This window comes from Eublepharis macularius, chromosome 5 (assembly GCF_028583425.1).
Source record: "Eublepharis macularius isolate TG4126 chromosome 5, MPM_Emac_v1.0, whole genome shotgun sequence".
Classification (NCBI taxonomy): domain Eukaryota; kingdom Metazoa; phylum Chordata; class Lepidosauria; order Squamata; family Eublepharidae; genus Eublepharis; species Eublepharis macularius.
In genome coordinates this window covers 56,636,593-56,662,592 of record NC_072794.1, presented here as the reverse complement: position 1 = coordinate 56,662,592, position 26,000 = coordinate 56,636,593, and the positions used below count along the sequence as shown (strand labels likewise).

General features: G+C 41.5%; 1 protein-coding gene across 5 annotated transcripts in view; it reads left to right on the top strand.

Annotated features, from left to right (window-relative positions):
* Positions 1-22,108, top strand: part of ZNF326 (zinc finger protein 326) — a 34,582-nt gene extending 12,474 nt beyond the window's left edge. For 2 of the 5 annotated variants that reach the window (XM_054981666.1, XM_054981670.1), the window contains 7 exons: positions 1,766-1,847; positions 3,969-4,083; positions 6,881-7,028; positions 7,501-7,600; positions 8,143-8,273; positions 20,237-20,332; positions 21,434-22,108. In XM_054981666.1, the coding sequence (XP_054837641.1) occupies positions 1,766-1,847; positions 3,969-4,083; positions 6,881-7,028; positions 7,501-7,600; positions 8,143-8,273; positions 20,237-20,332; positions 21,434-21,598 (837 nt within the window). In that variant the 3' untranslated portion in view covers positions 21,599-22,108. The remainder of the gene's footprint in view (positions 1-1,765; positions 1,848-3,968; positions 4,084-6,880; positions 7,029-7,500; positions 7,601-8,142; positions 8,274-20,236; positions 20,333-21,433) is intronic. The other 3 variants (XM_054981669.1, XM_054981668.1, XM_054981667.1) reach the window with 2 other exon arrangements.
* The last annotated feature ends 3,892 nt before the right edge of the window (positions 22,109-26,000 follow it).

Below are 26,000 nucleotides of genomic sequence, written 5' to 3'. Positions count from 1 at the left end.
AACAACTGTTCATCTGCTTAAAGCTGTAGTCATGAAGACCAGGTATGGCTATCTTAAAATCAATGTATTGAACTTTATAGTGTATAGTATTACAAAAGAAGTCAGCTCTGTGAGGAAATTTTTCAGGGACAATAGTACCATTTGGGATTATGGCTGAATTCAGTATAAATTCGTTGGCTTAAAATTTGGGTTGTATAGCCAAAAAACAGATGTTGAGTCATCAAAATGATCAACAAATTGGTATTTTGATCTGTTTGGTTTATTGAAACAGTTGTTACTGTAACCTCTGAATTATCAATCTAAATTAAAAAATATAGATTAGAAAAATGGTGCATGCCTGGTTGTTATAACGCAGTGGAATTTGAAACACTCATTTATGCTGTATGAAACCAGTACTTTACAATTTGATTGCTGCACCAGGAATATTGAACAATTTTGATTGTATACTTTGTGAATGGTCAAAACGCACTAGCACTTTATTGGTCTGAGATTCTCTTGTTGCACTTATTGGTTATGTTACCATTAACACTCATTGAACTCATGCAGCACTTTGAGTGGCTTGGAAGTTTACCCAGCCTAAACCTGTTGTTATAAAGAATGTATTGAACTATCTGATAATTGTGCTAGCTATGAAAAAATCCTTCTACGTATTAATTATATATTTTCCTAATTTCATTGCCTCTGGTTTTCTACATTTTCAATTTAGACTATATAAGATATGCTTTTTGATTGGAGACTTAGTTAGTTTTCATGGCTTGTCTTTTTCGCTAAATGCAAAAGGAGGCACACAGCTAAACCAGCAGCACAAACGTCAGTTATTACACCTGTCTCAAGCATGAAAGTTTTTTAGCTTGGTAGGATAAAAATATTGTCATGGTTATCAACAAGCACAAGTGGAGCAAGTCATAAGACTGATGCTACTACAGAAAAAACATTGATTCCAGTAGGACACATCTGATTTCATTTTACAGAGGAGCAAGGACTTACTAGAAGATTGCAGAGAGCTCATATGTGATTATGTACTTCTTGAGCAACTCAGTTTGAAGGCTGAAGAAATGAGGAACGCTACGTGAAATAATGAGATAAGGATAGCGAAGCACACAAGTGTTACTGTAAAAAGAAAGTAGGAAGGCTACTCCTTAGAGCCAGTTGGTTGTAGAGGTTAAGAGCACGGGACTCTAATCTGGAAAACTGGGTTTGATTCCCCACTCCTCCACTTGAAGCCAGCTGGGTGACCTTGAGTCAGTCACAGCTTCTAGAAGCTCACTCAGCCCACCCACCTCACAGGGTGTTGGTTGTTGTGAAGATAATAATGACATACTTTGTAAACCGCTCTGAGTGGACATTAAGTCGTCCTGAAGGGTGGTATATAAATCAAATGCTATTATGAATTGGTCAGCTACATACCAGAAAACCTTGAAAAAAGAAATGCTGTTGTCAGATTTGACGGTTGAGCTAGATAATAGGTATCCTTGTTGTGACACACTGGATTGCTGTACTGATTGGAATATTTTCTCAAATATTGACTCTTAACTCATAATGTAAATGTATAGTTAGGTGCTTTATGTTACACAAAAACACAACTCTTGGAGATTTTACTTGACAATATAAATTTATCTTTTTAAAATTAACTCCCATTTTAATTCAGATGAATCACTGCAGCAAATTGGATTGAGGTGACTACTTCCTTTACTGGAAATTATGTGGCCCATTTTTTCAGTTCTTCTGTTTACGTTGGAAACTTGTGCATTTGACCTTTCATTAGGGTAATGAAGCTGAAGCAGGCCCAATTACGGATGAAGACTTTACAAAAGATGCCTATGATGGCATCTATCAGGCTTTTGAAGGTAAGTCTGCTTATTTTATTAGGCAAAACGCAAGATACTGTGCCTCCCAACAGTTTCATCTAGTGGAATTTCTCAAGAAAAGCTGCTCCAGATGTTCTGTCTTCCAGTTGTTTGTTTTCCATCTTCAAAGCAGATAACTTGTGGGTAGTGATTGTGACAAAGATACACCTCTTGCTCTTGATAATGTTTTTTGCATCCATATGATGTGTAAACTACACTTAATTGACTTTTTTCCCTTTAGCTCTAGCATTTATGCCATCATTTAATGTTTGTTCTAGTATCAACCATATTTACAGTTGGAGCTTTTGATTATTTCATAGGTATTGATTTTAAAGTAGTCCAATTATCAGCTGTTCTTCACCATAAATTGGTTGTATTTGTACATGCTGCATATTAAAACAGGTAAACTATCTATTTCTAGAAAACAGAAATTTCAGTTGCTAAGCCGTATCTTCAAACCCACAAGCAAGAAAATTCAACAGTGAGGCTGAAATTTTCTTTAAACTACTTCTTTCGTTGTGCCTTGATATTGTATATGGTTTGTATGATATGAGGAATACTGTAAGATTGCTACAAATTGTATGGAGTTTCTTTTCTTGAAAAACTGTGGGTATATCTCATACTGTGTAATTGGCTTTCCATTGAACTACTGTGCACCTTTTTATGTGCTGCTCTAATTATGAAGCCATGTGAAAACTTTTTAACCTAAAATTACACTATCCTATGATCAAAACCTAGTTTGCTTTGAGATTCTAGTTTAGTGTGAATTCATCAGTAATGGCACCTTAACAAATGCACAACTCTTTAGGTTTAGCTCTTCAAACAAATCATTATACTGGAAAAGAGGAGTCTAAAGTTCAGATCTAGACTTAGGCTTCCATTTCCCTCATCTGTAATAGCCTAGAAATTTAAAGGTCTGCTTGCCTTGAGAGGCAAGGTGCAGACCATATCTCTCTACGGAGCTACATGTCAGATGGTTTATGCAGAAATTAAGCAAGGATTCATTTGCCTGCCTTTTGGGCTTTGGAGGTAAGGTGCCATAATGCAAATTTGTCCTTACGGGGTAGTTTGGAGGGGGCTGGGGATCCTTTCTGGTGACATGGAGTAGTGTATGCATGGTGTGTGTGAAGGGGAGAAATTGTAGTGCTTATTCGATAAAGTAGGTGGATAGTACTTCATTGTTCAGAACCCACCAAAATAATTGGATGGTTCAGGTATTAGTCTGATTTTAGATGCTGTTTAGTGGTTAGAACTTTACAAGTCATCGGGTACCTGTTTTTAATAAGGCAGACTTTTCTTTCAAAGTGAATGCAAAGGAGAGAACAGCTGTTTTGGCTGCTTGAAAATCTTACCTAGATTGACACTTAAAATCTCATTTAACACATGGATTGAAAGCCTGCCTCTCCTATAAATGGAAGGACTCCGTTCTGTAAAGGTTTTGAAGAATATTTTTCTACTCTTTAATCACAAGTTTGGAAGAATAAGTTTGGAAGAAAATCATAACTTTTGATATTTGTGTTAATACTATCAGGTTATCAACCATACAAGAGTAGAAAGGTGGGAGAATATACTTGCTACTTGAGTAACAATGTTGAGCTCTTCATCAGATTTTTTGAAGTTTGTACACTCCCCTCAGGTCATCAGTGTTCTGTTTGTGTTTCTTCAATGTATATAAGCTGTCTTCACAATAAAATCAGCAAGTATCTAGCTTAGACAATGTAAACTTTATGCACTAATAAGTTGCAGAGATCTCCAATAACTTGTAGAATATCCAGTTGTTGCTGTTTCCTGTTGCTTCTTCTGGGCATCAACTTAGAAATGCCTTGGCAATCTAGCCCATAATAAGGTTGTGTTGGTTAACTCTGGATTCAGTTTTTTATAAGTATCCCCCATCATCACAAATTTATGCTAAAATATTTGAATGTTACTGTTTGCTTTTAATTAAAAAACAAAACCACACCCCTGTCGATGCCATTGATATTCATGGCCTGAATTTATTCATCCTTATGAGACCATAAGTGATGATTGTAAGGGAGAGATAGGGTAAGCTGAATTTCACATTTTCTCCCTCATTGGATTTTGGAATTAATAAGTATTTATTCAGATCTTAACCATTTATAGGTGTGAAGCCGGAAGTGAAAAATGAAGAAGAAGAAAAACGTCGGATTGAGGCAAGAAGAGAGAAGCAAAGGCGCAGGAGAGAAAAAAACAGTGAAAAGTATGGTGATGGTTACAGGTTTGTTGTAGAAATGTCATGAATTTCTTTTGTCCCCTGTCATCTTTCACTGGCAGTGTAGTGGCAGTATGTCTTTCTACTATCCTGTTCTTCCCTCCATAGTGTCCTGTTTCTGAATTCTAATACTATCTAGATAGTATGTGTTAACTTTTTCAAACAGCTAGGAACAAGGTCACTACTCCTGTCTCATGGTACATGAGAAGTCATTAGTTGTATCCTGAGCTACCAGAAATATAAAAAGAATCTATTATAAGAGTAGGTCTATGTAGGCAATGTTAAGGGCTCTCCTAAATTGTTTTAGATAGTATAGTGAAGAGTGGTATGTTTGGTTTTGTCTTTGATAACTTTCTAAGTGTGATTTAATTGTTTTGATCTGTGAGCTGATAGAATATAATAACTTAAGAACGTTGGTTGAGAAGTTACTAGTCCCTTTTTATAGGCTCAGTTCTATTCATAGATCTTAGGATCTAAGCAATAATCAGTCCTGAATTGTGTTATATAAATGCTGATTGTTATTTCACTTGCTGTTAAATGTTTAAGAGAACGTTTCACTGCTGATTAGGAAGTTATCTGGAATTTGGTATAAACCGTTGCAGATGCACTGTTGTTCTTTTGGCCAGCCACAAGTAGAACAATAGATGTCTCTTCTTAAAATAAGCTTTCTTTTAGTTAATTGGAAGGTGCTACTATTCAGTGTTAAACTACAGTATTCTGTTGAGCTTTACAAGCTGCTGCACAAAATTTTGCAGGGGATGCTGTGACCTGTTAGTAGTAAGCCATGGTCAAAATAAGATACAAACTAGATGACATAATTTTATAGGATGATGCTGCCATCTACTTATTTGGAATTATGTATATCATGGACAGCCAAAAAGACAAATAATTGAGTACTAGCTCAAATCAAACCTGAATTCTCCCTAGAAGCTAAAATGACAAAACTGAGGCTATCATACTTTGGTCACATCATGAAAAGACATGATTCTCTGGAAAAGTCAATAATGCTAGGAAAAGTGGAAGGCAGTAGGAAAAGATCTAAAACGAGATGGCTTGACTCAATAAAAGAAGCCACGTCCTCCAGTTTGCAGGATGTGAGCAAGTCTGTTAATGATAGGATATTTTGGAGGTCTTTCATTCATAGGGTTGCCATAGGTCGGAGGTGACTTGACAGCACATAACATACATACAATTTAGAATGTATATTGGCATCAAATTTTTAATCATATATTGGTTTTACATTTTTAAATCATATTTTAGGGTAGTGTAATTTCTTGTTTCTGTGTTAACGCTGGTCTTTGACCATAATAAGCTGATTGATTGAACTGAAAAATGAAATAGACAAGAAGCTATATCCTTTCCTTCAGAATTAGTTAGCAGTAAGAATATTGAAAGAATTTGGCAAATTTTAATCTTGCTATTTATTTATTTATTTTATTTATTTATTTCAAATTTGTATTCCACCCTCCCTGCGAGCGGGCTCAGGGCGGATAACAACATATTAAAAATACAATTAAAAATTCATGTACATTAAAAACAATACATTTAAAACCGGATGGTGGACAGCCTTCACAGGGAGGATTAAGATTTATACTCCCCTTTTTCCAGGCCGGCGGTGTTGTGGTCTTGTGATTGTGATGCATAACTAGTTCTTGGAGGTTCCCTTTGCTTCTCTCTTGTCTTTTCCAACCTCCAGATGTGAAGCTGTGCTACTCTTGCAACAAAAGCAGATTATTGTGGCACTGGCTTTTGTGGTCTAGAAATGGAATGTCTGAGCTCTAGCTAATAAATGTTTATACCATATTAAAATTTCAGGTTAAGTGTTGTAAGACACTTCTTCTTTCTTTCTAATTTGTATGTGTTATGTTTTTCCTGTTTCTTCTGTAGCTAGTTCTTCCAATAAATAGATATTACATATCTGTTATTCAGAAACAGCTGTTTTCCTGGTAACACCTGCCTTTACTGGCTTCATACATTTACAGTGCAATCCTATGGTGAGTTACTCTAGTCTAAACCCATTGGAGTCAATGGAGTTAGACTGGAGTAACTCTCCATAGGATTGCACTGTTAGTTGAACTTCCTAATTGTTTCATTTTATTAAATCTTTTTAAAAATAGTCTGGTATTCATGGAGCGTCTTTAAGTACCTGAAGTAGAATTCCCCTCCAGTCCCCAATTGGACAACAAGCCTTCACTCTAGTTTGGACTGCTTTTGAAACTGCTGTGTTGAAACCAGTTTGCCTTATGGCATGTGGAATAGCAGTTTGAGAAGGAGGAAGTCCAAAGCCTTTGAGCTGCTGTGGAAGTAATTGTAGAAGTTTTCAGGATCTTGTAGAAAAGATCTGATGCACCGGAGCGGCAGTTTTTGCCATTTTCACTCGGCTGTGGCAGCCCCTCCTCCCTCATGCTGCTCCTAGGGGTGCACTGTCCCCTAAATGCTGCCATCGCAAGAGGCTCTTCAGATTTAGGCAGGAGGTTGGAGATTGGGAAGTTACACTTCTGAACATGGAATATAGATAGGGTCTACATAATGTTATGGCATGATCTTAGGCTGAGTATATTCCAAATGAAGTCCAGTTGGGTTCCATAGGTTTTGCTTCCAAGGAAATCAGCTACAGATTGTACTCTCAGATATTATAATGGAAATCCATTTGTAATATCCGCATTATTTGTTTTAAAATGATTTATGTAACATTTTGATTAACATGCAGTTGAAAGTAATTTTTTATAATGAAGCAGATTTTTAAAAGACTTGATTTTAATAGAATATGCTAATATATGTTTGTGCATATGTCTTCTGCTAGAATGGCATTTACCTGCTCATTCTGTAAATTTCGAACCTTTGAAGAAAAGGATATTGAAGCTCATCTGGAAAGTCCTGTACACAAAGAAACTTTAGATCATATTCAGAAACAAACCAAATTTGATAAAGTTGTGATGGAGTTTCTACATGTAAGTAGCTATCTTGTGAGAAGTTTGTTAAGGAGGATGTCAGTTGCATATTAATTTAACGAAACTGACAAAAATAACCACATAGAACCTAAAACATTGCCAAGTCTAAACAGTGCAGAAGGGTTTCCTAAACATAAACATGGTAACTTGGTGCATATCAATGTTTTAAAAAAATTAATGGGGATTAAAAGATCAGCTTGGGATTGTACAAGATAATTGGCAATAGCCTAACTGAATGATTATGATTTGTCTTTGACCAGCTGTCTCCTTTGTCACATCACACACTGCATTTGGTTTGCTCTTAAACTTTAAAAGCAGTTTGCTGTGCAACCTAGGATGGTGGGAATGAGCTGTTTGGAAATAAAGTCTTATTTGAGTCATTGGCTTGTTGGTTGATGGGTCTAATAATATCAGACTGCGATAAGTGAAGATAACATTTAATTCCTTAAAATGGCGAATACTTGCATTCTAGGAATGTATGGTGAATAAATTCAAGAAGACAGCTATGCGTAAGCAGCAGACCGCTAGCCAAATGGAAGCTGCCCTGATGGTTGAAAAAGATGTAATGGAAGGCAAGTGGCTTGTGAAAATGTACTTGTATGTCAGAACAGCAATTTGTTTGTGAAGGCACAGTCCAGAATAACATATTATACAGACCCAGCTAGTTTCAAAGCCCGGCCATTTCACCAAGAAGCAGTATTGGAAAGCAGCAGTTCATGGAAGAGATGATGAACAGAGATACTTAATCCTTACTATGTGTACTCGCTTTTGCTCTGGAAGCTTTCTTTACCCCAACCTTTGTCATTATTAGCTTTTTTGTTCCTATAGAAATTTTCAATTGTTTGCTATTTTCCTAGCAAATTGTATATTCATGTAACAGCTTTCTCAGTCTGATAGCCTATCTGTAACATGTGCTAATATCAGCTTGGCAACCCATGGCAAGGTTTCCATGCTTAACACTTACCGGATATCTCTTGTATGAAGTAACTTTCTTGTATATAATCAAACAATGTTAGTATCGGGTTTTGTTTTATATTAAGTTCTTTTCATTCAGATTTCTAGTTTGCTTGATGTTTCTTCAATTCTTTCCATAATACCTTTATTTATTTCTTAGGTGTTACAGCTGATGATCATATGATGAAAGTTGAGACTGTTCTGTGCTCTGCATGTAGTGTATATGTTCCTGCACTGCATAGTTCTGTTCAGCAGCACTTAAAGTCTCCTGAGCATGCAAAGGGAAAGCAGGTAAGATTTAGCTATTCAGTTAGTGATTTTGTTCATTATTTGAAAATGATAGGGCTTGTGTAGGTTGCATCCTAGCATATTGTCCCATGGAATCCATGCTGCTTTGCCAGAGTGCCGAGCATTTTTAAACTGCATAACATTGCAGTATCAACAAATCTGTTGCTCTTTGGGAACAGGTGACATCTATGTACACTATTTGACTTGTAGATATCCTAGGGTGTCTTTTATTTTTGCTGGTGATTTTAAAGCATGTACAGGCACTACCCTAGAAGTCTTTCATTCTGTATCCCTGGAAATAATAATGAAGGAAACAAGCTGTTACAATCATTCTTATAGATCATCTAAGGATAATAAGGTCATATCTGTCTGGTAAACTGATGGGCACAAATTATAAGTAGTAGAAAACTTAGTAGTTTAAATAGCCTTACGTAGAGAGTAGACCAGGGGTGGGGAACATCTGGCCCGTGGGCCGTACATGGCCCGCGAAATAATTTGGTCTGACCCTAGATGTCCAGCTTCCAGTGGGCCCAGCAGCTCCTGCGCCGGTGGGGAGATGCCGCAGAGAGAGACGAGCAGCAGCGGTGCTGCAGGTAAACTCAGCAGGTGGATCCCCTAATCTCACCCTTACCCACTTGGTGGGGGGTGCGCTCCCTGGGGTGCCCCCCCCAGGGGTCATGCTCCCACACCGCGAGAGCAGGAAGCAGTGGTGAATGCAGGCCGCTCTTGTTGCCAGCTCTGCCTGCTGCTGCTGCCGCCGAGAGCAACCAGCAGTGCTGGCAAAAGTGGCCTGTGCCGCCGTGGGGGTGCTGGCAACAGAGCTACAGCTGCCGCTGCTGCTGCCAAGAGCAAGCCACAGCGGTGGCAAAAGCCTCCTGCGCTGGTGGTGCAGCAGCGAGAGCAAGCAGCGGCGGCGGCGACAGCGGGTGGTGCTGGCGCTGCCAATAGCTAGCTGCTGCCGCAAGCAAGCCACAGCGGTGGCGGCAGGGAGAAAGGGAACACAGGTGCCTTTCTCCTGCGAGCGTGATGACATTGTTCCCAGAAGTGCCGTCATCATGCACTCTGCATGATGATGTCATTTCCAGGAACAATGTCGTCACGTGTGCAGGAGAAAGGGCGCTCCCCGTGCGGGACAGAACATAAAAAAGCTAGGGTGGGTGCCAGGATCCCAGTCCCCTGCCGGGAGACACAATGGACCCCGCAACCCTATCAACGGCCCACAGATCTTAATTTTGCTTACAGGATTTACAGAGCAACACCATTTTTGCTTACAGAGCAACCCCATTCTGAGGCCTTTCGGGGGAGCCCTCTCTCTGACCCCAAGGTCGTCAGTGTAGGCCGAAGAAGCAGGCAAGGGTAGGGAGGAAGGTAAGACAGACCCGTGCCACAAGGCCAGCACAGCCAGCGTCCCAGACCCCACACTGACAACCACAGGCGGGACTTCCAGTTTGATGGGCAAACTGGAAGACTGTGGAGTAGACTATAGGACAGTTCGGTGGATAGGGAACTGGTTGGAGGACCGCACTCAAAGAGGTGGTCAACAGCATTTCATCAGACTGGAGGGAGGTGTCCAGTGGGGTGCCGCATGGCTCGGTTTTGGGCCTGGTACTTTTCAATATTTTTATCAGGGATTTGGATGAAGGAGTGGAAGGGCTGGTCATTAAATTTGCTGATGATACCAAATTGGGAGCGGTAGCAAACACCCAAGAAGATAGAATTAAAATTCAACAAGACCTGAATACTCTGGAGAAGTGGGCAGCTGTGAATAGGATGCAATTCAACAAAGACAAGTGCACAGTATTACATCTGGGCCACAAAAATGGGAAGCACAAATACTGGATGGGGGATACACTTCCGGGCAGTAGTATATGTGAAAGGGATCTTGTGGTAAGAGTGGACTGTAAACTGAATATGAGCAGTTAGTGTCATGCGGTGGCAAAAAAGGCTAATTCAGTCCTGGGTTGTATCAAAGGGGACATAGCATCGAAATCGCAGGAGGTCATAGCCCCTCTCTATACCGCCTTGGTCAGGCCACACCTGGAGTATTGTGTGCAGTTCTGGAGGCCTCACTTCAAAAAGGATGTGGACAAAATAGAGAGGGTGCAGAGGAGAGCGACAAGAATGATCAGGGGTCTGGAGACTGAGCCCTATGAGGAAAGGCCGAGGGCCTTGGGAATGTTTATTTTGGAGAAGAGGAGGTTGAGGGGGGACATGATTGCTCTCTTTAAATATTTGAAAGGCTGTCATTTGGAGGAGGGCAAAGAGCTGTTCCAGTTGGCAGCAGAGGGTAGGACGCGAAGCAATGGGCTAAAACTACATGCACAAAGGTACCGGCTGGATATTAGGAAACACTTTTTCACGGTCAGAGTAGTTCAAAAGTGGAATCAGCTGCCTAGGGAGGTGGTGAGCTCCCCCTCACTGGCAGTTTTCAAGAAGAGGCTGGATGAATACTTGTCAGAGATGCTTTAGGCTGATCCTGCACTGGGCAGGGGGTTGGACTAGATGGTCTGTATGGACCCTTCCAACTCTATGATTCTATGACTTGATATTCAAATTTAAGTTGATAATTTTGTATGGCCCGCAAATGATGTTATAAATATCCCAATTGGCCCTTAGCAGAAAAAAGGTTCCCCACCCCTGATATAAATAAACTATATGCAGAAGTAAAAAACAAGCCTGCTTTAATTGGCAAAAGCTAATCAGAGCAGCTAGAAATAATAGAAACCTGAGTGAATTCTGGAAGTTGGTTACTTCTATTTTACATTCTAGGAGTCCATTCTTATTCCATGTTTCTTTGAATATCTGGGAGGAACGTTTTGCTGATATTTTTGCTAGTTCTTGTAGTAACTATGATTAGCAGGTGGAATCTAGTTGAACTACCAGAGTGGCCTCCTGTTCGACCATCCGAAATTAGTTTCTTAATTTTTCAGATGAAGAATGGGAAGGCCCCTGGTGCAGATCTAATTCCCCCAGAACTTTTCAAAGTCAATATTTCTTGGTGGAAGGATATACTGGCAACTGTTTTCACTCAAACAAATGCGACAGCAGTTATGTCATCTGCCATCATAATACCAGTTTATAAGAAGGGGCTCAGGGTAGACCCATCCAATTACAGGCCAGTTAGCTTTCTATCAAGGGCAGGGAAGCTCTATGCCCTGTTGTCTCTTTATCACTGGCAGGAAAGTAATAAAATCCTGGGGAGGGAACAGTCTTGTTTCAGGTGAGGGGCTTGTATAGATGATCATTTCTTGATATAACAGTTCTTAATAAATATGCAACCAAGAGTTGGAGGATTCTTGTTGCTACCATCATGGATTTAAAGGCAGCTTTTGATACTGTACCCTGTGCTAGACTGTGGCACAAGTTAAAATTAACATTTATTGACAGGAGACTTTTGGTTTTCACAAGAGACTTTTGGAATTCTGTACTGTAACCCCGCTGCACAAGTCTGCTATGCAGATGGACAACTTTCCAACGTAATCTCACTATAGCAGAGAGAGTGTCAGGGGTATGTCCCTTTATTGTTTAATTTATATATTAACTAGCTTGATACCCATGCTTGGCTATGGTATTTACCTACCTTAAATCTAGTTATAATATTATGGGTAAGAGTCAAGCTACAAGTGACTTTTTTCACATGTAGAACACGTGATCGTTTTCACAAGTTTTGCTGGGATCCGAAGTCCCAGTGTCCTTCCCCTCTCTGTTAGAATCGCTGCCTGAAGAGCCAGAGAAAGCCGGCTGCAGCAGCCGCTTTTGCAAATCGCTCCTGCAGTCCCAAGCCTGCTCTCAATGATCTTTGGGGGCGGGCAGCTGCAGATTTCTCCCTGGGCGTCTTGCTCCCGGGGAGCTGCTCTGGATTTGCAAAAGCTGCTGCTGCAGCCAGCTTTCTCTGGCTCTTCAGGCAGCGATTCTAACAGAGGGGAAGGACACTGGGACTTCAGTTCCCAGGAAAACTTGTGAAAACGATCAAGTGTTCTACGCATGAAAAAAGTCACTTGTAGCATGGCTCTAAATAACACTTTTTGGTTTGGGTGGGGCGGGGTTGAGTTGGTTTTGTAGTATAATAGTACAGTGCCTGAGCTTCACAAAGATGTTTGAATAAAGCAAAGTGTATTGATGTCAAAAACTGATGAAGTGAATTTTGAAATGTAACATTTATTGAAGAGACTAGCAACAAAGCCTGTTGTGGGAAAAAATGCAATGTGCTCTAGAAAGAGGAGGTTGGGCAGGCAGGAATTCCCGCCTCCTCTGTCACTGATCCAGGCCAGTTGAAGGCAAGAGGGGAAGCAGGCATTGCCTCCTGCTCCACACTGTATGCCAGCTGGGTGAAGGGGCGAGCCTTGCTGCCTGCTCCGCACCTGATCCTGGCTGGGTGAAGAAGGGACAGGCATTGCCTCCTACTCTGCACCTAATTTCTGCTGGGTGAAGTGGGAGGGGGCCAATGCCGCTTACTTCGCACCTGATTCCGGGCACTGCCTCCTGCTCTGTGCCTGATCCAGGCCGGGTGAAGGGGGGAGTGGGCATTGCCTCATGCTCCGATCCTGATCCCGGCCAGGTGAAGGGGAGTGGGCATTGTCACTTTCTCCTCACCTGATCCCAGCCAGGTGAAGAGGGGCGGGCATTGCCACCTGCTCCACTCCTGATCCTGCCAGATGAAGTTGGGGACAGGCATGGCCTCATGTTCAGCTCCTGATCCTGGCTAGGTGAAGGAGGCAGGCATTGTCACCTGCTCCTTGCCCTGAGCCCAGCTGGGTGAGGGGGGCGGGCACTGCCACCTGCTTTGCTGCCGATCCCTGCCAGATGAAGGGGAAGGCATTGCCACCTCTGCTTCTGATCCCGGCTAGGTGAAGGGGGGGCAGGTATTTCCTCCTGTTCCATAGCTGATCCTAGCCAGATGAAGGGGTGGGCATTGCCACCTGCTCTGTTCCTTATACCAGCTGGGTGAAGGTGGGGGGCTGCATTGCCACCTGCTTCACTCCTGTTCTTAGCTGGGTGAAGGTGGAGGGTGAACATTGCCACCTGCTCCGCTCCTGACCCCAGCTGAGTGAAGGCGGGGTGGGTGAGTCGGCATTGCCACCTGCTCCGCTCCTGATCCCAGCTGGGTGAAGGCCAGGGTGGGCATTGCTACCTACTCCACACCTGATCCTGGCCTGGGCTTTCCACTGTGGCGCACTCTCTGGAGGTCTGGCTGTTTCATTTGGGCTTCCCTCCACAGCAGCACCCTCTAGTGGTGCACCAAGGTAGGAAGTGAGTTGTCTTGAATAGTTTAGCCTTTTATATAGTAAGTTTTTTAAAAGGAAAAGATTGTAGTGCAATAAATAAAGTGCAAAATACATACAAACCAGTTTTTTCTACGGAAGAACCTCTTTGTAGACCACATTGGTGGTTTTCCTCTCAGGTGCTAGGATCACCAGGCTGCTTGGTGAGCTCACTCTGGAGCAGGCCACGTAGAACTGCCCATGTGAGAAGCAGTTCTCTCTCAAGTCAATTCCTGTCACCTTCAGTGTCATGACTGCAAGTCAGACACTGTTAGACACTGAGTCAGTGGCTGCGAGTGGTGTGAGGTAGAGTTGGACTGAGGGAAGGGTGGTGTGGTGGGCACTTCGGCAGGTTCATGTGAGAGGTTTGCATCGAAATGGCTCCTAGAATGTTTGTGCGCCATCTCTCCATGAACATTTAAAAACTCAGTTGCCATACTAACTTTTATATAAAATCCCTATTCAGGAGTTTTGTACTCTTTCTTTAGCTGTCTGCAGTTTCCTTGACCTGATTTTTACCTCAGAAAACAGAGTGCCACAGCTGACCAATCGGGGGGGGGGGGTGGCAAGCAGGCAGCTGCCAGCCATACAAGAAAGCCAGGCTCACAGGGAGATTGGTGGCCCTAGTGAACTTTTAGGGGAAGACTTGGATGTGCATTTTACTTCAGGACACATTCAGTGACTCCCCATAGCAACTGCATACTGTTTAGAATGTTGGGGTGAGGACCACTCAGGCTGCATATGCAAATGACCTTGAAAGGCTGGCCCAAACGGAATAGTGGTCAAGCTAGCAGTGGGCAGGGGTGAAGCAGGCAGTAGCATACTAGCCACACAGAGAAGCTGTATCCCTATTGGAAAATACTTTTTAAAGTTCCTATTTTACTTTTTGCTGATGATGCTGTTCTCCTATCAAGAACAACAGCAGGACTGTCCTATTTTGATAAAGGCTTTTGTCTCTTACTCTCTAGAAGAAAGCCTGATAGTTCACTATCAAAAATCCAGGGTTGTCGTCTTTGGCCAAAAATCTTGCGTACCTCGAAAGTGGCAAGCTCATGGCAGTAATATTGAGGAAGTCCCCCATTTTAAGTATCTAGGGGTCTGGTTTGAGTAGAGATTAACTTGACCAGTACAAGCTGCTCATGTTAAAAGATGGGCACAGTGGCAATCTTTTATTCACGTGTCATTTCTTTTATTCATTTGGGGCTCAGTATATTCCAGCGACCATTAAACTCTTCAATGCTAAGTTGGCCGGACAAAGTTTATATTGGACTGGTATCTGGATTGACAAAATAGGAGAGTCCTTCTATTCAATTCTCCTTAAATTCCTATATTCCATCTCTGGAATTCCAAACTGTGTCGCAGGAGTGGCTCTCCCGAGCTGAATGGAAACAATCTGTTGAAGCTTGAGCTTGACTGAAGGCTTTTTCTCTTAAAGTCAACATTTTACACTGACATTCAAGAGGGATAATGTGACTACAACAGCACGATTTGTATAACACAATATGTTTGTTTTACTCAGTTCATTGGTTATTTTCCATCTGGCCAGCTTCCAGACTATCCTACTATATAAAAGGCAAGACGTAGTGGTGACAACTCACTTTTTATCCCCACACAGGTGCACTAGCACACCTCTCTATGGGGATAAAAGGTGAGTCCATCAGCTGCGTGGCTTGCCTTGTTGGTCCAAAGTGGCCACAGTGGCAGCAAGATGGCCCAGTGTGGTGGTGCAGCAGCTGCAGGGCCTTGAGAGGGCTATGTCGCCATGTTGAGCCTCCCAACCGACTGCGCAGGATCGCCAGTCCCCTGCTGGGGGCGGGGGATCCCCCGCTCCCACTCTCCACCCCCGCATCTCCACTTACCTGGCTGGCAGGGGAAAAGGCAGGGGAATGCGCCTCTTGGGGCATGCTTGCTGTTGGCGCTGCACACTCCCGTGGGCCACAGTAAGCCAATTTTGGCCCCAATTTGGCCCACTGTGGAGTGCAGGAGCGCTCTGAGGCCTGTTGTGCTGCCCCAGCAGCACTCCCGGGCTCCACAGTAGCCCGATTCAGCCCTCTGCAGAGCACAGGAGCACTCCAGCACCTGTTGTGCTGCCCTGGCCATGCTCCTGCAGTAGCCGGATTCAGGTCGAATCAGGCCCATTTTGGGTCGAATTGGGCCACTGTGGAGCACAGGAGCACTCCACGACTTGTTGTACCATTTCAGTAGTGCTCCGGCACTCCACAGCAGCACAATTCAGTCTGAATTGGGCCCCATTCAGTCTGTTGTGGACTGTGGGAGCACTCCCTGGGGTATCACGTGGCCGCTGCAATGACATCATTTTCAGGAAGTGACGTCATTGCGTTGACACTCTGTATCAGGTGGCTTTTGAATGCAGTTGTTTTCCTGAGGCTAGAAATCTTTTAATTATTTGTTCCAAAAAATAGATCATATGTAAATATTACCTCTTTTATTAACATATTAGTAGACCCATCACTCTTTCAGTTGCGAAATCTTACGTTCTTGTGATTGATTTTCACAGCCAGTTAAATGTAGTCTAGCTTTTTGTATTTTAATAGTCTGCTTAATCATTAAGAAGCAGTATGAGATAGAGAATCTATGAAGTTCATGGTACAAGTAAGTAGAATGTTGGAAAGTCACAGCAAACAATTCCTATTAAGGCCATACTACCTGGTATGGCCTTAATAGGAATTCTGCAGAGAGAATTTTTTTTTGATGTTTATAAATAATGCTGGAAGTATGTGTGAGCAGCTACACTTTAGGGTTGTAAATTTCATTGTTGTTTATTTAAAATATATCTGCCTTTTTCCTGAACAACCCAAGACCCAAGGCAAGACCCATAACAATGATAAACAAGCAACTACATATTAATAAACATTATCAGTTCTACAACGGACTTTTTGTTAAGAAAACAACAATGTGCTTTAGTCTTGTGCCAGATAATAAATGGTAAGGGCAGCATTGGGAAATGCATGCTTCACAGGCATAGAGGATACTGGAATACAGTGGTAAATCTTTGCCAGTTTGCAAGCCTTGGAAATGTTGTGCGTATTAACTATTCATCACTCCAAAAGAGTACATTCTAATGAAGGACTACTTAAGCAGTTCTTAATTTCTGACTCTATTCTCCTACTTGTTTGGGCTGCTGCAGTACGAACAGGATGCAGTGAAACTGATACTCCATTCTGGTAACAGGTTATTGTAGCTGTGGTGAGGAGAAAACATTTAAGAGTTTGGGGGAGACAAGGTAGACTCTGATAGTGGGGCTGTAGATACTAGTCTTGCCAAGGGGCTCCCCAAATGCCCATAATCCTTTGGAAGCACGTGCAGTTTTGACAATTATGCACAAAAAAGAGGAACACTTTGTTTAAACACTTACAGCAGATATATAAATGGTAAACAAATAATTTACACATTTAATAATTAAAATCCCTATTGTATATGCAGCTAGCACAGCCATGGTTTTCCTTAGCAGTGGTTTCAGCTCAGTCATAAAATTATTCAAACTAAGGATTCAGGCGAAATTTTCAGATTTTACAAGAGAATTTCCCTTGGTTTAGGGAAATATAAACTCTTGTCTTCTATCCAGAATACTAAATACAAAGGTCCTTCTTCTCAAAACATGAACAGCAGTCAACAATTCAGCAAGTAAATATATTAAGCTGTTAATCAGTTTCATGCAAGGTGCAAAGTGCTAACGTTCTAAGGTTGCAATAAATATATTTTCTCAAATTACATACAAATAATACAAAACATTAATATATACACATACTCCCATCGGCTGTTTGAATAAAGCATTGCACATAACCAGTTTCATCTAATCATAACACGCCCGGAAAGATAAGTTCGTGTGAGTCTCTGCAGAATGCAAATCCCAAGGTCCGTGGTATACACAGTAAGATAAGTCTTTTGTTTTCCAAGTTTCAAAAGATGTAATCCTCAATTCAACGATGCTGTGAAAGGTTGGTGTGGAAAATATCCTACTTTATATCGTATCCAAGATGTTTTAAATAGCCCAACAAAATGCCAGCAGGAATTCTTTCGCCTATTCCAAGCTTTCTCAGGCGCCGTAATTCTGCATGAATAAACAATATACATAGTACTCTATCAGTTGTTCTATTAAACTTCACCCTCCTTCATTACCAAATGCATAGGGTATACTTACAATCCAGTTCACACATCTAAGTTTCGGATGTGCATGGAAGGAACGCGGCGGCTACAATGTCCGTACAACCCTATAGTCGCTTCCCCCTTTATATCACAGCTAATTACCACATTATGTACCAACAATTCTGGTCTTAAAGGAAACAAGACAAATCAAGCTCACTATTCAAGCCTTTTGAAATTAAAGTGTCCAGGTGGAATATCCAAAACATTTCTCTCTGTAACAACTGCATCCCCGTGAATATACCTTCCCTATTTCTGATCACTTCTTGTATGGTAAATTTTATGTCAGCTTCTGTATGGAGGGGCCTGGATAAAGTGGGCAGTCAAGGGTGCCTCCATGCTCTGTCTTATCTTAGATTGGTGCTCTTGAATGCGTATCCACACTGCTCGTGAGGTGCTCCCAATGTAATATTTCTTACATGGGCATACTATAATATAGACCACCCCTTGGGTGTTGCAAGTGGAAAACTGTTTAAAAGTTTCAGGTAGTCTATTGTTAGTTTATTTCCTGTTAGGACTAATGGGCATACACTACAGTGTCCACAATTGAAATGACCCCTGGGTCTGTCATTCTGTTCCTCTCTTGTTTGCATGTCAGCTCTGATCTCTAAGGTTTTTAGTTCTTTTATAACCTATAGTTGGAGTATTCCCACAGCCTGGTAGATGTTGAATCAAGTGCCAATGGGACCTAATGATTTGGCTGATTTTAGATGCCCATGGGGTGAATTTAATTGCCCAGTGCCATCTCCCTCCCTCCTCTTTTTGATTGGGTTTAAACAGTTCTCGGGGTGTCATTTGCTCTAGAGCAAGCTCTTTCCAGGGTCCCCATGGAGTAGCCTCTTCTTCTGAAATTCATCACCAATCTGTTCTTTTCCTTAATATAATCTATTACCTGGGAGGAGTTTCTCTTCACCGTTAGTATTTGGCTATAGGGAATGTTGTTCTTTAGCCTAGCCGGATGGTAGGATGTAAAATGCAGGTATTTTGTATGTAATTTGAGAAAATATATTTATTGCAACCTTAGAATGTTAGCACTTTGCACCTTGCATGAAATTGATTAACAGCTTAATATATTTACTTGCTGAATTGTTGACTGCTGTTCATGTTTTGAGAAGAAGGACCTTTGTATTTAGTACATGTGCCAGTCCTTCCTGTTGCCTTTTTGTTGTTGATGGTTCTATCCGGAATAGACAGTTTGTAGGAACATAGCACCCTGAAATCCCGTTCTTGGGGGGACAGGTAACCCCCAGGAGCAGGATTTTGAGAGCTATTTTGGGCTGTTGCAGGAGGGGACATGTGGGAAAATCATACTATGTGGATGGAAATCTTTGTGCTTGCAGAAATGTTAGTTTTCAGTTGTATTGAAAAATGTTTTATGAAAATCTGTTGAAAATCAAGTTTAATAATGTAAAGAAACTGGCATTATGTAATTTCCCCCTTTCGTTATAGTGGAAAGTTTTCTCTGTTTTCAGGCATTTACAGTTGCCATTCCCCATGTTACATATACTTCATGCTGTTCCTGTGGGTGTACTAACCATTCAGCGGATGCATTAGTAACAGGAAGGTGGGAAAGTTCTGTTGTCTGAGCTCTGCTGCACTCATGGTGCTTAAGATCTGACCCCCTCCTTTGGAAGATTGCTAGAGTTTGTCATCAGACTCTTCTATAGGAGACAGGTTCTATTTATAGACGAACTTGTCAGCTGTTCTGTAAAAAACTTAATGATTTTTTTAAAGATAATTTCTGTCCTGCCATTCCAGAGAACTTGCTCGAGATCACTTTACAAAGTAAACATAATAAAAACAACGCATCATAAAAACTGTTAACAAACTATTTAAAATTCAGCCACCTTAGAAGTGCATGGAGGGATATCCTGATGGCTTTGTAGATGCTTACTTTGTTCTAATAAATTTTGTTTCAAAATAATGCTGACAAAACTGCTTCCACTCAGAGGCAATTCAAATTCTCCTCAGCTGTTGTTTAGAATGGTTGGGCTTGGAAACTATTGCAGATTTGACCCGCTGTGTCCATGTCCATTTTGAATTGAAGGAGTTTATGTGGATTAAAAAAGGAGAGAGAATTTTGAATGTTCCAACAAATTCTGTGCAAAGAATTTTGGGGGGAGTCAAAGTAACCCCCAAGAAATACATGTTAGTGTATTGGTGATTAGATTTTGGTCTTTGTGTATTTACCTGCATTTTTCTTCAGTTGTCCAATGTTGAAGAAGATATCGGGCACACTATAGATTTAGGATGGCTAGTAGTTATGGAAGTTTTAACTTAACTCTGGATTTTTCCCAGATGGTCTGAAATAAAAGTAAATACGCAGTTTGACTTGAAGATTAAGCTATGTCCTTTTATAGTTGTTCTTAAAGTCAAATGTTTAGATAAGAACACAGATTCAATTCTTCTGATTAATGTCTTTTCTAGTTTTTTTTCGTCCTCAAGAAATAAATTCATAAGCTTGATTCCATAATCTTTGTTGCAGTGAAACTTTGGGATAAATGACTAGCATTTTCTTTTACCTTGTAATTTTGTTCACAGACTTACAAAGAGCAAATTAAAAGGGAGAGTGTCCTCACTGCTACTAGCATCCTGAATAACCCTATTGTGAAGGCACGGTATGAGCGCTATGTTAAGGTAAGTGGCAGTAGGGATATGAGTGCTTCACTACTGGTCACTAACTTTAAGAAGGCATGAAATTAGCTTCTGTGTGATTATGTCAGCTTAACTTTTTATGTGCATGAAAGAATCCTAAAATTACAGTTTTAATTCTGAAACTTGCTTAGCATTTGGCTGTTTGCATGGTTGAAACATATTTGCTAACATCCATTTCTTCAGTATTTGGCTTCAGTTAGTTGCAGTGTTAATTCATGCTTGGTAAGGGTCATGAAATGAAAGAGAATGGTTGGGTCTTGAGCAGTGCAAACTTTTACATCCTATGAGATTTGCTGGTGTAGACTAATTGGAAGGATTGAGCCTCTAGTTCACTCTTCAGGAGACAAAGCACTGGGGAGGGATAGTCAGATCTTGCTTTCTTCAAAGACCCATCAACATCTGCTGTAAGCCCTTGGAACACTGCCAGCTCAGTGTAGCTGGACGTTGTAGAAGAGAATCCAGTGGCAGAGCCTAGCCTCTGAAGATGCTACTTTTTCAAGTAATGTGCTATATAATCCTGTGGAAGAGGTTGGTTCTAAGAGCTCCAGAGAAGAGGGGACAGTGGTTAGAATAGATGCTGGTTTGTTGTATGTGTGCATGTTTATTAAACTGATGATGTGGACAAACTGGACTAGTTTAACAGGTAGCAATTCTAAGCAACCAACATTTAATGTTAGTTCTTGGCTGTAAATTACAGTTTATTATGCTACCTTTCTCTGCATTTCTTACAGTGATGTCATTGAAATTAAATACAAAGGGGTGGATCCTAATCCTGTTTTCTGCTGGTAGAAGATATTTCTGGCACTGGAAGAGGAGAGAGATTACAGGGGGCACAGAATACTGCAGTGGGAGGTGGATTCTGCTCACACTTAATATGAACCTCTGATATATGAAGAATAACATACAAAATTAATTGAAATTAGTTTGCTTGTGTCTGTAGGTTGAAAAAACTCTTGGAAAACTTGAGTTGAAATTGTTTATTCAGTTTCAGATTAATGTCATTATTTTCTTGATCACTGCTACTGCATTCGTTCGTTTCCCCCATAACTGCTGACTTAACCAGGGCTTTTTTTTCCTGCACAGGGTGAAAATCCATTTGAAATTACTGATCAGAATCCAGAACAGCAAGGAGAAGATGACAAGGCTGATGAGCCTGTAGAGGAGGAAGAGGAGGCAGAAGCTGAGGAAGAGGAGGCAGAAGCCGAAGAACAAACTGACTTTACTCTTGACCAGACAGAAGATAATTAAACTAAACACAAGCAGAAAAAATGCTGCTTTGTTTTTCTGTTAAGGTGGCTGTGTAAAGCTTCAAATAGTTAAGTGTGAAATTGTGTAATCATCCTTACCCTGTGCATGCATTCCATTCAGATGAATAGTTTATGTAATTTTTTTTAGCTTTGCTCAGAACTATAGGTAAAGCTGTTTTTAGTTATGCTTTTATAGTAACCAGGTGTTAGTACCGATACATTATTGTATTGTGTATGTTTTTAAACATTGGCTTTTTCCCTTGTGATGTTGAGAATTTGATACAATAAAGTGGATAGATTAATCATTTCTATACAAAGGTATGTCAGCTAAATGCTTTGTGTCTTACAGCAGATTTACTTCTAGAATGTGTATACTAAACCAAATATTTCTGGGAGTGTGGCTGTCTTTTGGACTGCATCTCTTGGTGTAAAATACATGTTACGGCATACCTTATAGCTTTTTTTGTCAAAATATACATGTTTGTAGCAATAAAATCTTTTGGAAACCTCAGTTTTATGCAGTTTAGAGCTAAAATTTCTTAGAGGTGCTTAGAACTTTTGGGAGGGCTGCATGTAGTGGTGGTTAGGAATTGTTGTATCTTTACCTTTGTGTTTCAGTGCTCATGACCATTTGGTGCTATGGAAGTCATTGTGCTAGTTTTCTAGCAGTAACAACTGAATGTGAGTTGCAGTTTTAGTGATAACAAATCCAGTGGCACTAATTTGTTAATAGTCAAGTGATTTTAGTTAGAGGGCTAGTTGTCTCTGGTTATCACTAGCCATTCATTCTGTTTCTAATGGTAGCAGTTACACCCTTTACTTTTATCTCGTTGATAACAACTAGCTTGCTGTGTAGCTAGTGCTTTCCCAGTCAGTGAATGCTCCTGTATTTTGTACTGCGCTCCGCACACATTGTGCCCTTTCTCTGCTCACTCTGCTCACATATCCAAGGCTTCAGAGCAGTGTGCATTTGCGGACCAGCAATCTGTTACGTGGTTCTTAGAGGCTAAGAAACTAATTGATTTGTCTTCCTGTTGATCAGTGCTACCTAGAGTGAGAAGAAATAGATTTTCAAACAATTCTTTCAGCTAAGAGATTGATCTACTGATTACCATCTTACTCTTTGTGCTGGAGCTTATAATTTCATTGCAATATTTTTCCATTTTACAGTCTGCGGGCTGGATCCTGTCATCTGTCAGTGGGAAGTGCTGATGATCAGGGAGCTTTCCCATGTTTCCTTCTCCCTCTATCTCCAGCAGTCCTTTCTCAGGACAGGAGAGTGTGGACCAAGCAGGTGGGCAGGGGCAGGGTTGAAATGGAGAGGGGGGAAATTACTCTCTTGATGGAAAAGACTGAAATGATTTTGCCTCATCTCTCCTCCCTCCCCCCCCGCCCCCCCCCCCGCGTGGATTCTGCAACCCTGAAAATCAGCTTCCCTAAGATCGGTTGTAGGAAGTGTGTAGGTAGAAGAATGTTGGAAGGATTCCCTTTCCTTGTTCCTTTAAAGATTGGATTTAAATAATTTACATATTAGACAATTAGATATATTAATGATAATCTCACTGTGTAATCTACCTTGAGTCTCAGCAAGAAATGGCCACATTTATTTATAGTTCTCCTGTGTGTGGATAGTTAAAAACCAGAAATTGGGGCCGTGGACAGTCAACAGATCTTTCTACAAACCTGAGAAAATGCCCAGGTTAAGACCCCCCCCCCCCAAAAAAAACAGTATCAGTAACTTTAAGACACAAATGCCCTCAGTGGCAGTTGCTGGTCAACAACAGTATCGCCAGCCCTCAGGCATTGGTTTCTGTTGGTAAAAGACTGGGAGGAGAGTGAAAGCAGGGCCCTTTCTAGGGCAGTTTTGATCCTTGAAGGAGTCAAAGGTCCAGCAGCAATTGGGACCAAGTGACCAGCTGTCATATGATTTACATGACTCACCAAGGACTGGCTGTTTGCTCCTATTCAACAGCCTCTCACCCACAAGACAGTGTCATGTGGTTAAGAGTTTCAGACTAGGAGCTGGGAGACTTGGGTTCCAATCACCACTTTGCCATGAATGCTCACTGTGTGACCCTGGCCAATTTACATGCTCTCGGCCTTTATTTATGTCATTTATAGTCTGCCTTTCTCACTGACACTCAAGGGGGATTACATAGTATGAGATTAGTACAGTCTGTTTCAAGGACATGTCAATAAACAATGTTATAGGATAAATTAATGCAAGTTTACAAAGACACAACATTAGCAAAATTCCAATACAGAGTTGAAGAAATTCTGAAATAGAGAATAAGCAATTCTCAAACTGACATTAGACAACATAGAACTATCCAGTAGGATCATACTTAAAGCAACAGGTAGTGCATAGGAGTACATACTTAAAGTAACAGATAGGACGTAAGGGATCATAGTGGTGAAGTCTATAATCCTTATCTCTAGTGAAGCATCTCTTTGAAACTATCCCCCTTTTGAATAATGCAGTTTTGCATTGTTTGCAGAAGACCAGGAAAGGGGGGGGCTCTCCTGACCTCAGGCAGACCATTCCATAAAACAGGCCACCACAGAGAATGCATGTATATGAGCAGCTGTTGATTTCACCCATGTGCAGAGTGGCACCTGAGGAGATTGTTGAGATGAGCAAAGCTGCCATGGAGGAACATGGAGAGAGAGGTGGTCCCGAAGGTATGCTAGACCAAGGCCGTGAAGAGCAGCTTTGTAACTAACCTTGAACTGAGCACGGTAACTGATAGGTAGCCAATGGAGTGACTGCAGGATGGGAGTGATATTCATGTTTCTGCTTGTTCCTGATAACAGCCGAGCTGCATCATTTTGCGCCAACTGTACTCTCCTATGGTTGTTGGGGGTTTTCCGGGCTGTATTGCCGTGGTCTTGGCATTGTAGTTCCTGACGTTCCTGACGTTTCGCCAGCAGCTGTGGCTGGCATCTTCAGAGGTGTAGCACCAAAAGACAGAGATCTCTGTCTTTTGGTGCTACACCTCTGAAGATGCCAGCCACAGCTGCTGGCGAAACGTCAGGAACGTCAGTAACGTCAGGAACTACAATGCCAAGACCACGGCAATACAGCCCGGAAAACCCCCAACAACCATCGTTCTCCGGCCGTGAAAGCCTTCGACAATACATTGTACTCTCCTAATTAATTTAGATGGGAGACAAATGTATAGTGCATAAAATGGAGGAATGGATCACCTACCGTGGGTCCCTATTGTGGAGAAGGGGGGGGATTTATTTGTTGTTTATAGTACACTTTTTTCACTGAGACTCAAGATGGATTATACGGTTCAATACAATCAATAGCTGGGACATTCAATAAACAATAAAATAGGGTATAGACTGCATAAATTTGAAAAACAAATCTGATACAGAGCTGAAAACATGAAACAACATAAATGAAGTAAAATGAATATAAGCATGGAGACAGATAAAAGGTATGTTGGTTGGTGGGTGTGAAGAACAGATAGGGAAGTGTGAGATGAGAGCTGCCAGGAGGACAAAGAGGAAATAGTATGGGGAGAAGGTATAAAGGAAAGAGGTACACCCCCCCACACACACACAAGTCCTTGAAGGTTGCCCACCACACAACTCGCTCATCTGGTACCAGGCAACTGGACCATAGGGAAGAGATTGTTGGGGTGGGGAGAGGGGAGAAGGAAAAGCTAAAGATGGAAGAGACAGATAAGGTTAGATTGGCTGGTGGGTGGGAAGGGGAGAAACGGGGGGCTTTCAGGAATGGGAAAGAAAAATAAGTGGGGGAGGGGAAAAGAGATTCCCCCTCAATCCTTGCCAGCTCCCAGTTTGTATGCTATTTTTTGTGTACAAAACGGCACAGTAAACCATGGATAAAAACTTCAAAAGCCTCTTGGTACAGTTCCTTAGAAAACTCTGGGTGCTTAGTAGTGTGAAAAGATTTATTGGGTCTTTAAAGTGATTTGATCTTTAAGGAAGTAACACAATACATTTTGATACGAATCGCTGGAATGAATGTCAGTTGATTGGCCTAGTTAGAGCTGAAAAATATTTTTATATAATGAAGGTTTCTCCTTCAGTGGGGGAAGGCATCCAAACTGGTTAGGTCATGCCTCTTCTTGTTCCAGGCAGGGCTATGCAAATTTGTGTATGCCTTCCAGGGACAGAGTGAGAGGTCCCTTCAGTCTGAATAGTTCTTCCGTTCCAAGAGGATGCTAGAGCCTAACTACTTTGAGACAAAACACGGAAAGAAGTTATCCAATTGTCCAAGTTAGGCAGCGATGGAAAGTATTGCCACCAAAGATTCAGGGCCCTGGGTCTATGGGTAAGAGACAACATATGAAGGACAAACTTCCCCGTCTGAGGCCTTGGGCCTTGCAGCGATACAGACTGACCAGTCAGGTGTTTCTGAGACCTTG